Below are 18,298 nucleotides of genomic sequence, written 5' to 3' on the forward strand. Positions count from 1 at the left end.
AGACAAAGCCTTGGCCTTTAAAGCTCGTAACACACTGCTCTTGAATCTGATGCAGCTGTTCCTCAGCCTCTCCTCAACTATTTACTACCCATTACTCGTGCCTCTTTTAATGATTGTTACAAGGATAGTACTTGTTTACTGTACTTGCATTTTGTTTTGTGTTTCTTGTAAATATTGGGCATTATACTTTTGTATTTCAGTGATTTTAACAGCTTAATATTTCAGGTCTTACATTTTCTCTTCAATGACAAGCACATCACAGACTCTCACTAACATCACAGTCCAGTCTCCAGGGTTAGCAGAACGAGTCATGATTTCTACTCTGACAACACTTCCGACCTGTGTGTTTCTTTTCATCAATGGCATCATGTTGTTCACTCTGAGGAGTAAACCTGTGTTTCGTGAGACCTGCCGTTATATTCTTCTGTATAACCTGCTTTTTGCGGACACTGTGCAGCTGGCACAGAGTCAGATTCATTTTCTTCTTGCAGTTCTTAGAATAACAGTGTCATATCCTGTATGTACTTTTCTTGTCAACTTCACTCATCTCACATCTGTGATATCTCCTCTCACGCTGGTTGTGACGCCTCTTGAGAGATATGTTGCTGTGTGCTACCCACTGAGACATGCAACCATCATCACCATCAGAAACACAGGGGCAGCTATCACTGTGATTTGGGCCATCAGTTTTTTAAACATTATTATTCGCACTCTGTTGTTTTTATCACTATTTGAAGAGTTGGGTGATTTAGAGGTGAAAGGCTTTTGTGGTGACATCGCTATTCTGCTCGGGACAAAGTCTGATCGTTTTGACAAAGCTTTCACTTGTATTGTGGTTGTGGCTGCTGGTGTGGCAGTCATTTTCTCTTACATTGGTGTGATTGTAGCAGCCAGGTCAGCCTCCACAGACAAAGCCTTGGCCTTTAAAGCTCGTAACACACTGCTCTTGAATCTGATGCAGCTGTTCCTCAGCCTCTCCTCAACTATTTACTACCCATTACTCGTGCCTCTTTTAATGATTGTTACAAGGATAGTACTTGTTCGCATTCAGAATGTTTTTTATCTTCTCTTTATTATCGTACCCAGGTGTCTGACTTCTCTCATTTATGGACTAAGAGATCAGACTATCAGACCTGTCCTCATATATCATCTGTGCTGTCGATTGAAATGCCCAGTGGCAGAAGACAAGGGATGACATGTTTAGTTTGCATGGAGGCCTTTGTTGGTCTGCATATTTTAGTCTCGTGATTTAAAGCAACAGTTTTCATTTTTTCAAACAACAAATGAACGATAGGTATTATTGTTCAACGAAGCATAGATAGCTGTAGCCATTTTTTACCACATTTTCCAAGTCTGCTTGAGGCGCTTACCGAATCAGAATACTTTATTGATCCCTAGGGGAAATTCTTTATCATTACAGTGCTCCATTATAAACAAACAGTAAAAAGACAGTAAAAAAAGACTAGAGATGGCACGATACCACTTTTTTATGTCCGATACCGATATCATAAATTTGGATATCTGCCGATACCGATATGAATCCGATATAGTGTTTTTTAATCAACAAAACTGTTTTTTTAAATATCTTGCTGCATTTTGTATAAGTTCATATTCAAGTTTAAAACAACAACTACACTAAAGCTATTCTGTTATACCTGTATACAAAAAAAATATTTCATAGTTCAGCAATACTGATCAATCTAATAAACTTAGACCTACACCATCCTCCCTATTCTGGTATTTTAAAGAGTACTTAGCATAAATATTAAGCAACCTAACTAATAGGGTTCCAACTCCCAGCAACAACAAAAATAAATAAATAAAAAATAGGGAACCACCCCTCACGCTCCACCTCATGATGCTTAATCGACGTAATCAACCTTAATTTGATGCAGTGTGAAAAAAAATGCACAGAAATCAATTATTTTTCAAGAAATATTAAATAGATTCAACATCTTTCTTCAACAAAATTGCAGACTGCACAGATGGTACCTTCCCAAAGGAAAAAGTGCTATAGCTTACTAGGGTATATATATTAGACTTAATAGTCACTATATACAGTAATTGACTTCTATTCATTTTACATCAAATTAAAACTTTGGGTGTCAGATAATTATTTATTAAAAGCTAGACATTTTAAATGAGAATAAGAAAGAAAAGTATGTCTTTGTGCCCCCTTTTCCCAGTTAATGCCCTATCAGCCCCCCTGGCTAAACTTTGCTAGATCCGCCCCTGCACAGTTACCAGCGTCAGCTACGTAGAAAAAGATCCTCGAGTAGAAAGTAATATTAAATACATTCTAACAACAGCTGATCAAGCTTAAACGTGCTGCTGTTGTTCAGCCGCTGGTTTCCTCTTTCTGGTGCAAAGTGGGCCAAAAACAAACAAGAGAGACGGACTCGCGACAGAAAAGCCGATCAGCTGATCAGTTTCACGATTGAAGTAGCAGCCGGAGAGGCAGTCGCTTGTTAAGCTTAACGTGGGAATGCTTTACAAACATTCAGAGATGGACTTACACACTTGCTTTACTTCTCTCGGGATAACTTTGTCGGAGATGAAATGCCGGGTTGCTAGCGAAGCTCCAAATGCTATCCAGACCACCGACAGGCCCCGCATGCCACAGCCGCTCTATCACGTGATGCATACTGCTCCGATGTGCTAACGTTCTGAAGTGAGTTACGGCGTGCTGCAAGTTTTGCGAGGTGCTTTCGTGATATTTAATGGATCGGATTACATTTTTTATTTTTCTCCGATATCCGATCCAGTAATTTAGGTCAGTATCGCACCGATACCGATACGTAATATCGGATCGGTCCATCTCTAAAAAAGACAGACAATACACAACTAAGAATAGCACCATATATACATGCATATATATCCATAAAGTCACTTATTAATAAATGGTTGAAAAGGGAAGAACATGTCCAAAAAGGGTGTAGCTGTTGCAGTATACAGTGTGTTAAGTGGATGAGTTGCACAGGCAGGAAAGATTTCCTGTGTCGTTCAGTGGTGCATCATGGGTAATCTCAGTCTCTCACTGAACGAGCTCCTGTGACTGACCAGCGTGTCATGGAGTGGGTGGGAGGTGTTATCCAACATTGTCTTTATCTTGGACAGCATCCACCTCTCCGACACCACCTTGAAGGAGTCCAGCTCCATCCCCACAACATTGCTGGCCTTACGGATCAGTTTATTGAGTCTGTTGGCATCTGCGACCCTCAGCCTGCTCCCCCAGCATGCAACAGCATAGAGGATCGCACTGGCCACAACAGACTCATAGAAAATCCTCAGCATTTTCTGGCAGATGTTGAAGGACCTCAGTCGCCTCAGAAAATAGAGACGACTCTGGCCCTTCCTGAAATGTGCAGTGGTGTTTTTAACCCAGTCCAGTTTATTATCTATGTGTACTCTGAGGTACAGCGGTTTGCAAAAGTATTCGGCCTCCTTGAACTTTCCCACATTTTGTCTCATTACAGCCACAAACATGAATCAATGTTATTGGAATTCCAGGTGAAAGACCAACACAAAGTGGTGCACACGTGAGAAGTGGAACAAAAGTCAGACTTGATTCCAAACATTTTTTACAAATAAATAACTGCAAAGTGTATGTACAGTCATCCACAATGTCAACACTGACCCCCTGGATTGAAACAGGGGTCAAGTGTTTCCTGGTCTTCCTGAAGTCCACGATCAGTTCCTTGGTCTTTGCCACGTTGAGCTGCAGATGATTCTGCTCACACCACGTGACAAAGGAGTCGACCACAGCCCGGTACTCTGTCTCATCATCCCTGCTGATGCATCCAACCACCGCAGAGTCATCAGAAAACTTCTGAAGATGGAGGTCTCTGTGCAGTGGCTGAAGTCTGTGGTGTAGAGGGTGAAGAGGAAGGGGGAGAGGACAGTCCCCTGTGGTGCCCCTGTGTTGCTGATCACTTTGTCAGACACACACTGTGGGAGACGTACATATTGTGGTCTTCCTGTCAGGTAATCAACAATCCAGGACACCAGAGAAGCATCCACCTGCATCGCTGCTAACTTATCACCCAGGAGGGTCGGCCTGATGCTGTTGAAAGCACTGGAAAAGTCAAAAACATGACCCTCACAGTGCTCGCCGGCTGGTCCAGATGGGTGTAGACACGATTGAGCAGGTAGATGATGGCGTCCTCAGTTCCGAGACGAGGCTGATAAGCAAATTGAAGGGGATCCAGATGTGGTCTTACTATGGGTCGCAGCTGGTCCACGATGAGCCTTTCCAGGGTCTTCATGATGTGGGACGTCAGTGCCACGGGCCTGTAATCCTGGGGGCCACTGGGACGTGGCGTCTTTGGTACAGGGACGAGGGACGATGTCTTCCACAGCACTGTGACCCTTAATATTTTTGTACTCCACCTCCTGTCTCCAGTCAAATATTTTGTATAAATTCTATTTGTTTATGCCACTGTGGAAGCCAGTTTTGAGACAATTTTACAAGAGGCTCACGAAGATACTCATCATAAATACAACCTTAATGATTACATGTAAAATATTCAGGCTGCTTATTGTCATCGTTATGATTAAAACTTTTTGTTTGGGGGCATTTTCCACTCTCCTGTTGTTTTTTCAAGTTGATGTCTATTTGTTATACCAGAAAGATTTCTCGGTGGGTCTTCTACTTGCAGATAACCTGGGCAAACGGTGAAGCTCTGTTGTTTGAAATTTCCCACACAGCAGTTTTATGTGAGAGATGTATTGTTGTATTATTAATGAATAATTAATCTGTTGTCTCTTTGTTATGCACCTTTTACTGTTACTTGCTGCTGATTGCTATTACGGCAGGTTGTTCTTGATTTGTAATAATGTCTATAATAGTTTTCACACTATATCAATTTTCAAAACACAGAGTGACAAATTGCTTTCAATAAAAACACACATTTAAAAAGTATATATTTACCAGATATAAAAACTGATAGTTGAAAGTACAGTCTTTCGGGTCTTTTCCTAATGACATGCTGACATAATGTCACTGTGGCCACGGGCCGATAGCTAGATCGGACTCGATTGCAGATAACCACAACAGAGACGGCTCAACGTTTTGCAGTGTTTATTATTTAGTCAACAAGTGAATATGAGGCAGGGTGTCGCTAATGATGTAACCGTGTGACAGTGGAGGTGAACGGGGGTCTAGCAGGTTTCGACGGGAACGGAGCGGTTGCGTTGGTGACCGGCGTGAACCTCGCTTTGAGGGAGAGGCAGCGATAGTCCAGGGGAGTAGTGGAGAGGCTGGCAGACCTGAGTTCCGCTGTGTCCAAGGTGGTCAGTGAGGCTGGAGAGCAGGCAGGTGAGGGTCCTTGTATTATTCCTGAATATGAAGATGATCCACGGAGAGCTGAGGTTGAGGGTGATAGCAAAGAAGGTCCAGGGAATCTGAAGCGCATGAAACCAAAGTTAACAAGGAAAAAGTGGCACGAGCGTAAAAAGCCGTAGAGTCAATACCAACGAGAGGTCGTTGATGAACTGTAGGTGAAGGAGAGTCTGAGGGGTCCTTAAATCCTCAACCTGTTTGCCCCGAATCAGTCTCAGGTGTGCAGGACTGCAGCAGGGATGATGACTCCGCCCTGGGGTGGAGACCAAGGAACTCAGGTGCCTGATGGAATTTTCCAGTCGAGTCTCCAGATCCTGACACATACATGCAATTGTTGTTAACTATGGTCAAAAAAATATTTGCGCAGTATTTGAAAATGACATGAAAACTGATTTTCTGCAGTTGATTTAAACAAAACCACAAATCTGATGAGATTAATGTGGCTGCTTCACACTCGGCTGCGAACCGTTCCAGTGCGAGCTGGAGGCCCTCCCCCGATGAAGCCAACAGAACCACATCATCCGCAAAAATCAGAGATGAGATTCTGAGGCCACCAAAGCAAAAGCCCTCCGCCACTTGGCTGCGCCTACAAATCCTGTCCATAAAAATTATGAACAGAACCGGAGACAAAGGGCAGCCCTGGCGGAGCCCATCACCCACCGGGAACGAGTCTGACTTATTGCCGGCAATGCGAACCAAGCTCTTGCAACGGTTGTATAGGGATCGAATGGCCAGTAGCAATGGGCCAGATACCCCATACTCCCGCAACACCTCCCACAGGACACCCCGAGGGACACGGTCGAATGCCTTCTCCAAGTCCACAAAACACATGTAGACTGTTTGGGCAAACTCCCATGCACCCTCAAGTATCCTCGAGAGGATAAAGAGCTGGTCCAGTGTTCCGCGACCAGGACGAAAACCGCATTGTTCCTCCTGTATCCGAGGTTCGACTAGCGGACGAACTCTCCTTTCCAGCACCCTGGCATAGACTTTCCCAGGGAGGCTGAGGAGTGTGATCCCCCTGTAGTTGGAACACACCCTCCGGTCCCCCTTCTTAAATATAAATATCAATGACAAAGTGAAGTGACCAGTGCAGATTAAACAGAGTACTTGTGAAGCTGCAGGGTAGCTTCTGAGTGCTGTGTTGTGTGTGTTTAAGTGTTGTGGTTGAGGTGTCGTATGGCTTGGTGGTAAAAACTAAGAACAGTGGTAAGGTGGTAAGAACTGAAAATAAAATAAACAAATAATAATAACAAAGTACAATCAAATGGACCAAGGCTGTGATGATCCACTTGCCAAAGTAAATCTGTTGGGCATCTTCCTTGGCCTTCAGACAGAAATTCTGATGGCTAAAGAACCAAACGGGATGGGCAAAAACAAAGAAGGATGTTTACATTGCTCATTAGTGATCAGTGTCATGTGACACTGCAACTGAGTGTCACATGACACTGTAAGGTTGCGAGGACAGAACTAATAAATTGTATGCAATGTCAGGCCAACTCTGTAGAAGAGCTCTGCCAACAGTGGGCAAACACAGATCCTGACCTGATGACTGCCAGTAGAAGGAACAGTAAAATCTTTTTGTGGGACTGGGATTTTTATCAACCACCAGGCTTTTGTGAGAGATTTTAATGTTTTTTTCTCCTTTATGAATACAGCAATTATTGGGATTCTGTGCTACATTGACTTCAACAGATTTGTTTTACATGTCATAAATTTTCTGCAATGTCAAATGTATCTTACACTAACATGTCTTTTGAAGTGCAGTATCAGGACCTACTGAGGGTAATTATTGTTTCCACTCTGTCAACAGTTCCATCTTTTACTTTTCTCTTCCTTAATGGGACCATGTTGTTCACACTGAGGAGTAAGCCAGTGTTTCGTGACACTCCCCGTTACATTCTTCTGTATAACCTCCTTTTTGCAGACACTGTGCAGCTGGCACAGAGTCAAGTTCTTTTCCTGCTCTCTATTTTTAGAGTAAAATTGCCGTATCCTGTATGTGTATGTCTCAGCTTGTTGGCCAATCTCACCACTGGGATCTCCCCTCTCACCCTTTCGGTGATGCCTCTGGAGAGATATGTTGCTGTGTGCTACCCACTGAGGTATCCTACCATCATCACCATCAGAAACACAGGGGCTGCTATCGTTGTGATTTGGATTATCAGTTCACTAAATAATCTCACTCGAGTCATCTTTTTTTTCCCATTTGAAGTGTTGAAAAACCTGCAGATCAAAGACAGTTGTTCTAAAATAGCTCTGTTACTCGGGACAAGGTCTGATCAATATGACACCGCTTTCACATGTTTAGTGTTTGTATCAGCTGGTGTGGCAGTCGTTTTTTCTTATATCGGTGTGATATTAGCTGCCAGGTTGGCCTCTGCAAACAAAGCTTTAGCACGTAAAGCTCGAAACACTCTACTGCTGAATATGATGCAGCTGTGCCTGAGTCTCTCCTCTACTATTTATAACCCTTTGCTCGCTGCCCTTTCAAGAACCATAACAATGACAATATTTTTATGGGTTCAGAATGTATTTTATTTGTGCTTTATTATCTTACCCAGATGCCTGAGTTCTCTAGTCTATGGGCTAAGAGATCAGACCATCAGACCTGTCCTCATGTCCCACCTATGCTGTCATCAGAAACGAAGTCAGTAACTTGCAATATTTCACCTGGAATCTGAAATGGTTTAATAAAAGTAAGCCTCAGATTATCTGCTGGGTTTCTGCAAGATGTATACTTCTCATATTAAACTGATCCAGACTTGTTTTCAAATATAAAATTTCAGCTTTTCGCCAAACTCTTCCTTGTTCTTGATCCTGCTGCTGATCGGAAAATTAAAGTCATTGCCGAAGTAAACTGTCACATACCTCGACTTTGACTCAGACCAATGACTAACCTTTTTTTTTCCAGAATTAGTGTTTCCATCATACCACCGGGCCTAATATAGACATTTGCTATATATAGACAGTTTTCACCTCCATAACACCATCATGCTTAACAAGCATGATTTAAACACTTGCCATTTTCATGAAGGACATCATCAGGTGTCACTCCTGTCATGAGTTGTGTCACTCTTTCCAACCAACGCAGAGCGATACTGAGGCTACAAATATATCTACACTCCACACTCCCAGTTCAACAGTCACTTATATTTTTCCACTCAGCTAATCATTCCCCTTGGCCAACCCGTACTCCAGAGATGTGAGATGCACATTCTGCCTAATCACATTTTCATATATAAAGCTGGAGGAGAAATCATAGAACCGTTAGAAACCAATTTGAATTTGTGTGTACACCTTCAAATTCAAGATATGAATCATATCTATATTTTATCATCTGAGAAGAAATCTCCTTCATCAAAGAAGTGAAAACACAAGGAAGAGAGGGTGCATGACTGGCACCTGGATAAAATCTCATCCTATACTGCGTTACCTCAACCCTGATCTTCTGAAGTCATCGCATGACAAGGTTGAATTCAGAGGTCAAATCCAAGCTAACATTGTGCCAGCTAATGTTATGCACCCCCAAAAAATTCATTTAAAAAAAAAAAAATCACACTTTCCCTCTGTAAACAGATGGATTATGTTCTCACATCGAATGGGAGTCCATTCACCAAGTGTCTGTAGCGCCTCTACTCAGGACCAGTACACTCTCACTTCAAATAGAGACCCTAGACATCTTACTAGGTTCAGGAGGAGGTTTTGTTTTGGAGACTCACAAAAGGAGTTGGCTTGGAAGTGAATAACTGGGACCTTTATTGCCTCAGTAGCATTTATATACATATACAACACAATAACCCAAATGGCAAACTAATAGTGCATTTTAAAGGTGAATACAGGTAAAACAAAACAAAATAAAGACATTTAAATGGAAGATTTATACTGAACAGTATCAGAGCTCTTGGGAATGAATGAAACAGATTAAAGTGTTCCTGTTGTGAAGTTTGAATTGTCCAGTCTGAATTGTCCTTTAAAGTCGTTGAAAACCCAAACAGGTGTACTGTAGGGGAATTGTCAGTGTGCAAACCCTATTATCCGGGTAGGAAAAGTAGTGCATAGGGCTTATCTGAAATCCAGGGTTGCTTGAATCAGTTTCTCAGGCAAATCCCACAATCCGATCGCATGGCTGGCCACACCATTTCACGATCATCCAGGATCTCATTTGGGCTGTTCTCGCCGTCAGTGGTTCTCCAGAATCCTTCTAGTATTCAAAAAAACCAATCTACACAAACAGTGCAGAACAATCAATTTCTTTTCCCATTTTGTGTTCTTAACATGAGCTCATTAACTTCTTTTCCAAATGTATTAATCACAAATGGCATTCCCTTTAGCTTTACCAAGTTACACGAGTTACAGTAACTTGTTTGTACCAGTATCAACAATTTTATCAAAATTATATCACAACAAAGAACATCAGCAGCTTAAACAGTAATGTAAACAGTCATAGCAATGAAAGTGACATTCATCCTTAAGGCTTACAAGCAAATGTAACTTAATTCAGTGCAAATACTATTAAACTTGAAATATGCTCATATCTATTAAGACATAACCATTCTAATATAAACAGAGCTATTGCTTCTACTTGAATACCTCCCCGATCGGAATATGGCTTCAGTGGGGTGGGGTGGCTAACAGCTATTAGCAGCTAGCATCGCATCTAGCATCGGCATCGTTTAGCTCAAAGCATTCAACACTTATAACACACTGTAAAGAACAACAGGAGAAGTGAAACAACACGCCAGATTCTCATAGCTCCCGATTGGTTTTCACCACTGCAGACACTTGCTTGTCTAATTTGAGGGAACTATCCAGCACTACTCCAAGGTTTCTAACAGTAAAGGAAAGATGACTGGTATAGGATCCCAGGATACCCGATAGCTGTTCCACGGGGATGTGACTGTCAAAAATGCTAATTTCTGTTTTGTTTTCATTAAGGGTGAGAGAGTTGTGCAGTAGCAAGTCTTTAACATCACGCAGGTAGTTTAGCAATAGCAATAGAGGGGACTGGAGATCCAAATTCAGGGGTAAATAGATTTGGATATCATCTGCATAGCAATGGAAGGCAATATTATGTTTCCATGAAAATTTATCCAACAGCGAGGGAGGATAAGAAGGACAGACGCAACAACATTGTCATCCCCTATGTAGCCGGTGTATCAGAAAAACTCAGGAGAGTTTTCTCCAAGCATGACATCCCAGTGTATTTCAGACCCAGCAACACACTCAGACAAAAACTGGTTCACCCGAAAGATAAAACGCCAAAACACAAACTTAACAATGTGGTGTATGCTGTACAGTGCAGCGAGGAATGCCCAGACCTCTACATTGGAGAGACCAAACAGCCACTTCACAAGCGCATGGCACAACACAGAAGAGCCACCTCCACAGGACAAGACTCAGCATCCATCTGCATCTTAAGGATAAAGGACACTCTTTCGAGGATGCCAACGTTCACATTTTGGACAGAGAGGACAGATGGTTTGAAAGAGGAGTGAAAGAAGCATCTATGTCCACTGTGAGCGACCATCTTTGAACAGAGGCGGGGGTTTACGACACCAACTCTCTGCCATCTATAATCCAGTTTTGAGATCCCTTCCCAGACGCCTTAACGCCCACTCACATCCTGGGCCATCTGACCTCAGGAATTCGCATGATAAGGTGGGGCCAGGTTTCACAATGAGCTCACCCGAAACTCTGGCTGATTGGGACCCACACCCAGTTTCACACCTTGGCTCAGGCGATTAGAGGATCATCAGGGGGTCCTTTTGTCCCTCTGTGGGGGGAAACTCCCACTGAGTTTAAATCTGGGACTCTCCACCATTTGACCTTAGAACTGAAGAAGCTTCTCGGATGAGAGGTGAAACGTCTTCAAGCAACTTAAAGAAGTCCAGACGCTTTTCTTTGCAAGCTCCTTTGACTTTAAACAATGTGGAATCAACTTAACAGGCTATTAATATATTACTCCTATACTATAATGTTAACGTCATCATGTCCCTGGCGCGAGGAGGGGGGTTGTAAGGAAACTGGAAAAAAATAATGCAGACATGTGATAGTCACATGAAAAGGTGTGACTACAGAGCGTATATACACAATGTGTGGGTAAGAAAATCTTGCTGTCCAGTGCCGTTTAGCTGAAAGCAGCCACAGCCCTCTAACCTATTAATTTCCTGCAGAAGGAGGATGACCTGAAAAGAGCTCTGTGGATCTTTCTGTTTTAAATGTTGGAATACTTTTTTGTGTTTTATTTCCACTGAAGATGTTAAAAACTGAATTTCTTTATTGAAATGTTACTTGCAAATCTGTCTCTGACCAATGTTACTGCTAACCAGCAGTATCAAGGGGTTTTGGAAAGAGTTTTATTTTCCACTCTGACTACACTGCCATGTTGTTTATTTCTCTGCATTAATGGAATCATGCTTTTTACTTTAAGGAGCAAAGCTTTGTTCTGTGAGACGTCGCGATACATTCTCCTGTATAACCTTCTGTTTGCAGACACAGTACAGATGGCACTGAGTCAGTTATTGTATATTATTGCTGCTTGTAGGATAACACTAACATATCCTGTATGTGGTTTTCTCACCATGCTTGCCAATCTTACAACTGTGGTCTCTCCTGTCACGCTGGTGGTGATGTCTCTGGAGAGATATGTTGCTGTGTGCTACCCACTGAGGCATGCTAGCATCATCACTATCACCAACACAGGTGTGGCCATCATTGTGATCTGGGCCATCGGTTCACTAAATATCTTGACTCGAGTTCTTCTGCTGTTAGAGTTTCCTTTTGGAGCCCTTGATAGTCTGCAGATGAAAGACTTTTGCTCTGAAATAGCAATGTCTGGTGGGTCTATGTCTGATGATTACGACAAAGCCTTCACATGTGCTCTGTTTATTTCAGCAAGTGTGGCAATCACATGCTCTTATATCGGTGTTATAGTAGCAGCCAGGTCGGCCTCCACAGATAAAGCTTCAGCCCGTAAGGCTTGTAACACACTGCTGCTACATCTGGTGCAGCTGGGTCTCAGTCTTTCTTCAACCATTTGTAACCCACTACTCACAGCACTTGCAAGAGTTTTAACAAGGATAGTGTTTGTGCGCATCCAGATTGTTTTTTATGTTTGTATTTTCCTTTTCCCCAGATGTCTGAGTTCACTGATTTATGGTATCAGAGATCAAAGCATCAGACCTGTGCTCATATATTATCTTTGCTGTCGACTGAAATACTCAGTCATACAGCCAAGACTGAAGGCTGCGATCGAAGTAGAGTGTTAGTCAGAGTATACACCACGCTTACAAGCATACAAACCTCAAAGTACCGTACTGCAATTCTGGATAACTCCTTCTGTTTCTGACTTGACTTTTGAATTTTTATTTAAAACCATACCGTTGTCAAATGACACACGTGAGGAATTGTTTGCTGCAGTTTACTAAAGGAACATAATTCTTTATAATTCTCTCAAATGATTACATGCTTTGGTAAAACAGGAAAGAGCGTCACATTTGTGTAACCCCGTAATCTGTGTGCAGCCACTCTATCTCAAGCACTGCTCAGGCAAAGAAATTGCAGCAATTTTTAATTAGATGTAATTGGCCTACATCTGTCCTACTTCTAAACCTGCAGTTTAGCCTTGGAATTACTGCAGGTGTCCTAGAGGGTTTTCTTTCAGTTCCAAGTTCTGCAAATAAATTCAGCACTTTGGAAAACTAAAGGTGCTTTGTGTTGGTAAAGTTGTTCTCTGCTATCAGTCTTGAATAATTTGGTGAATTTTCAATCAACAAAAAGTCTTAAATAGTTTGATCACAGACCTTTTGTATATAGTATGGTATTCACCCCATTACATAAATCGCCTTCAGGTGACTTTTGTGACTTTGTGATATATATATAGCTGTACTTTGCTTATTTACAGCTGCCAAAATGGCATAGATTATAGCGTCAACATGTGAGCATACCTTAAATAACCCAGCCTTACAGGTCTGCAGTTGAAAGCTTTTATTCAGGCAGCAGTGTGAGGTGAAGGATTCTCTGCAAGATACATGTAGATGTCACCAAACAGGGGCTGTGGGACAGTTGCAGAGCATGATGTCCCATCATCACACTGTAAACAAACATCCACCAGGCTTCTTTATTGGCAAAATTGATGATTCTCCTATCAGGGATCAGTAGAGTGTATTAACCTGTGGTATAAGCAGCATTCACTGAAATATTACTGTTTCAGATAAGAAATCTAGCACATAAAAGCCAGGGTGGGAGGGATCTCTGCTAGTGATGTGCAATACCACTGATTTCCTTTCCGATCCGATACCAAGTAATATTCAGGGTGGTATCGGCGATACTGATCCGATACTCTGTGCAAAAACGTATTTTATTTATTGTATCTCAAATTATAGCATCATAATGATTACAGGACATCAGATTTCTTGTTCTTATCACTTAATAATGCAGAGTTCATCATATAGAAATTTAAAAAAAAAACTTAAGTTGTGCTCTATTTGAACACCTTGCCTGCCTGCAGCACTAATGGACTCCGTGAGAGACGTCTGTCTCGCCCTAGCAGCACCTGTCCCTGTCCTCCTCTTCAGTTTGCCTCAACATATGCTCATCATATTCTGTGATATAATTTACTCTGAGCTGTTTGACAAGGTTAGTGGTGTTGCCAAAACCATACATGCCAACCCTCCCGATTTTTCCGGGAGAATCCCAGAGCCACCATTCTCCCGAATTTCCACCTGGACAACAAAATTGAAAACCATATCGCAGAATTCATAGCGCGGCCCAGCCAATTCCAGTTTCTAAAAATGCCGGCAGATACTTAGTTTTAATATTACTTTTATTTCTCTTTCTGGGTCGCAAAAAAACTTTCAGTTGAGAATGTAGCTGTGTAAACTTCAAATATCTGAGCCGATCGACACATCGTTTTCAAACCCCCGCGGGCTTTCACTACTCGGGTTAAACATGATGTACAAGTCACTTTGATAATTTAAAAATGTTATTGTTTGGCTTTTTCAGTGTTTTATTTGTTCGTGAGTAAATCGGTTTGGCTGAGATTAAAGTTATTAGATTAGATTAAATTAAACTTTATTAATCCCTCGGGTGGGTTCCTCCGGGTTTTCACACAGCTGAATAAACGTCAAACAGAAAACTGATTAAAGAAAGTGTGAGACGGTCGAGAGTTTACGTCAGCACCCGGTTATATTTTAGATATCAAGGAGCAGACGGCAGAGTTTCACTCCACCGAGGGAGCTCGTGACGTATACCCGGCTTTCTTTAGACCGCGAAGGCCGGTCCTCAGGTGGAAGCAGCCTCTGAATTTGGACACCCCCGCTGTTTCTGGGCCGGCCAATAATAATGGTGACATTTAACGTATTTTATCCGATAAATAAACACTGTAAAATGTATTTATTACCCCCCCCAACAGCCCTTTTGAATGTCTCCCTAATTCTGAGGTCTCAAGGTTGGCAAGTATGGCCACAACACCTCACTTTTTTGCCACATGTATCGCAAACCATGTCTCAGCTGTTTGTGGAGGTAAAATACGTCCACGCATGACTCCAATTACGCTCAGCCATTGTTGTGAGTGCGCACGCCAGCGGCTGTGAGACATTTATACAGCCGTATTTCGCACATAACTATGAAAGGCGGAAGAGGAAGTAGTTCCTTTGAATGTAGACAATCCGAATGATATAGTTTCTTTCCACTGTGTTCCTGTTAATGGTAAACTATAAATTAACCCTAAATTACTAAAATATCGATATTTTAATGTGAGAATCGATTCTAGAACATAAATGATTGGTATCGGAGGAATCGATATTTCAGGATCGATCCGCACATCACTAATCTCTGCAAACTTTCCTCTGCAAGTGTGAAGCTCAACAAAAATCATCTCCCTTCTGGGAGATAGAAAACGCTGTCTGGGCCTTGCTGGATGTTGCTGGTCAGAGTCTAGACTTGTAGTCAAGACCGCCTAATCCGAGACCAAGACAAGACATCGAGACATCCAACTCTATCAGGGTCCCACATTAGCACAGTGTTTCTTGGTCCCACTGACCCATGTGGACAGCAACTGTTCTGGAAAACAGAGAAGAGAATTAAAATAACAAAAAGCCAAACAGGATTTCCACAAAGACTCTCTTGGAATCGGTGCAATTCCCCCCTCCAGGGGCAAGGGTACCTAGACCCGGTTTGTAGAGTACGCTTGGGGAGTGTGATTGTGTGTACAGCGTCTCTTTATGTCTGTCTCCACGTTGGTTGAGTGTGGAGTGAGTGCATATGAGAGCATGAGGGTGGGAATGGATGTTTGTATCTGTGTGTGCCTGTATGTCTGTGTCTATATGTCAGGTTGGGTATCAGACGCCACCTCTCTGGGGACACCTCAGGCCCTCCAAGGTTTGGAGGCCTATCTCCACCCACCACCACTTCCCCTGCCGGTGGCGGACTCCCTCAGGTGTCGGTGTGTTGGTGGTTCTTTGTGTCTGGGGGTGGGCGTCCGGGTACACACCGGCTCACTCCTTGGCGGCCGCTTGTCGGGGCCTGGGGCCTGGGGCTCGCTCGGGCCCCTTTGGAGGTGGGGTGCCCCCGGCCTCTCGGCCTGGGGCTCGGTCACTCAGGCACAGCTGGGGGCCGGCGGAGCTCACGGGCGCGTCACTGCAACTCCCCCTGACTTCTCCTCCGCGGCTGCTGGGCGAGCCCTCATCTGGGACTCTCCTCAGCTCTTACTGGAACAGTGGCGCGGCTGCCCCTCTGTTGGTCTTCCTTGGTCTCTTGTGTTCTGGGGGCCTCTGGATGTCTGGAGTTTTGATCTCCTCCATACCCGCTTCACACCCTGGAGGACGGGGCTGTGGCCCCCCCCACACTCCCTAGCAGATCATTACATGGAGAAACCTTTGGAATGCAAGCATGCTGATCCACACAGGTATGCACACAGGTGTACACATGGGTATTCACAGACGCGGACCAAAGCTTTCTTGGCTGCTGCCTCAAAGCACACTGTGCGCTGTCTATCTTGCGTGCTGCACAATATCGTTTATTATTTAGTAAATATTGATATCTATGACTAGCTAGTTTATTGTGATGGTGCTTTGTTTTCTCTATTATTATGTTGCTCTTTGTTGTTTGCTGTCTCCTCTGTTTGTTTTTTTTGTTTGTTTGTTTTTTTTCTCCATACAGGTGACCCAGGAGTTCTTTTTTTTTTTCTCTCTCTTCCCCCCCCCTTCTCACCGTCTCTTCTCCCCTTTGGTTTTCTTTCACTGTTGTTCCAAGACTCTCTTGGAATCAGCAATCAAAAAAATCACTGGTTCATATTTCAATTAAATATGAACAGGTTCCTTAAATGTACACAGCTCAGATCTGATTTAATTTAATTTCCTTCACACAGCACATTCGTCCAGGCTGACAGGTAAACATAGAACTAATCTCACGTAACATGACTCAGAGTAGAGATTCAGTAAAAAAGGTTGAGGCTCTAATATTATTACCACACAATCCAAGGACACACCAACAGCTCAGATTTGTAGAACTATTTAAACAAATGTCTTCTGAATAGACAGATATAACTTACTTCTGACAGACATCAGAGTAACAAATCTATTTAAAATTAATGTAAGTTTGCTGCAGCTGTATGTATGAACATGTGTTTCTGTGCTCACAGTCCACCTCTCAGGAACCTGCAGTTCACTTTTAGTCTACTTTAAACAGACCTCACAAAAGGCTGATGTGGCTGGATCAGTAGTCTGATTTAAGTACGATACCTATGGCCAGGGATTAATCTGGTGCATCGCTTCACTGCAGTCTTACGTATTTTCCCCACACCTGAATAAAAAATACTGATATATACAAATAACAGCTTCAGCTGATGCAGCCTGACTCAATCCTAAATGTTCAGCACACAGAGACACAGAGGTGCCGTTTAAAGTTTAGTGATAACCTGAGTCACTGATCATTTGCAGTATTACAGAGTCTGGCAGTCTTTGCATGATGTCAACGTCACTGTAAGTTTCTACACAGCAAATCCAGCATGTCCAAATTAACACTGTCGGATTTGATTTCAACACTATTAAAGTGTCTATATGGGTCCACACCAGAGAGTGTTAATTTAACTCTTTTTGGAGAGTTGGTACATTAACTCTGATTTAGTGTTAAACACCAAATCTGTCTGGAGTTGATAATTTAACACTTAGTGTTAAGAGTTTATATATTAACTCTCAAAGAGTATTTTAGTTTAACTACTTAAGAGTTATCTTCTAATTCATTCTAAAAAGCGGGAATTTTCCTGTTCTGAACTTCTAGAAATTTCTTTTGGAAATAAACATTTACTAAAAAGATCCAATGGTTTTTGAAAAACATTTATTCTGAACTGTGCACCACAATTTCAAAACATTTTCTGAAAGATGTAACAGTGTACATGTTCTCACTTTCATTAGAATTTTGTTTATCAAAAGGTCTGACATGGTAAATGCAAATAACAGCATCTCATCACTTATTTCTTCAATACAATATGCATGTCCTTCATTCATCACTTTGTGGAACTTCAACGCACTTCTGCTCTCCCCCATATTCCATCTTCACAAGCATATCCTGTGCGGAGATCGAATAAAAATTAGTTGACACTAATTAATGGCACAAATAATCCAGTAAACAATTGCAGCACAGTAAAAAAAAAAGGAATCCTCTTTGAGCCATTACTTGTGTAAAGTATTTTCCCAAAAGACAAGGACACAGGCAACAGGTAATACTGAACTAAATGTAAAACCTCAACCTTTTTCATTTTTACCTAAACCGTGTGCACAAAACTCTGGAGGGATCTAAATGCTAACGTAGAATCCAGTCAGGACGTCTGCTACTGCTGTTTGCTCGTTGTTTTTTTTTATTTTTATGGGCGATCGTTTTCAGGCTTCAAGTAGCACCATTATACCAACATTTCACATTCTACACATTGTTTTAGGTGTATTTGACCAAAAGTTT

The 18,298-nt window shown here is 42.3% G+C and overlaps 2 protein-coding genes across 2 annotated transcripts; both read left to right on the forward strand.

Moving 5' to 3' along the window:
* Positions 1-244: 244 nt before the first annotated feature.
* Positions 245-1,195, forward strand: LOC309715607 (odorant receptor 131-2-like; the record flags this gene model as incomplete). The annotated part of the gene is made up of 1 exon (XM_082548852.1): positions 245-1,195. One exon carries the CDS (start codon positions 245-247, stop codon positions 1,193-1,195), a length of 951 nt encoding a protein of 316 aa, XP_082404978.1.
* A 5,895-nt stretch (positions 1,196-7,090) lies between these two features.
* LOC309715608 (odorant receptor 131-2-like) lies at positions 7,091-12,612 on the forward strand (the record flags this gene model as incomplete). Its single annotated transcript, XM_082548853.1, has 2 exons — positions 7,091-7,446; positions 12,015-12,612. 2 exons carry the CDS (start codon positions 7,091-7,093, stop codon positions 12,610-12,612), a joined length of 954 nt encoding a protein of 317 aa, XP_082404979.1.
* Between the last annotated feature and the right edge of the window lie 5,686 nt (positions 12,613-18,298).

Source organism: Aulonocara stuartgranti (assembly GCF_965226115.1).
Source record: "Aulonocara stuartgranti genome assembly, chromosome: 10".
Lineage (NCBI taxonomy): Eukaryota > Metazoa > Chordata > Actinopteri > Cichliformes > Cichlidae > Aulonocara > Aulonocara stuartgranti.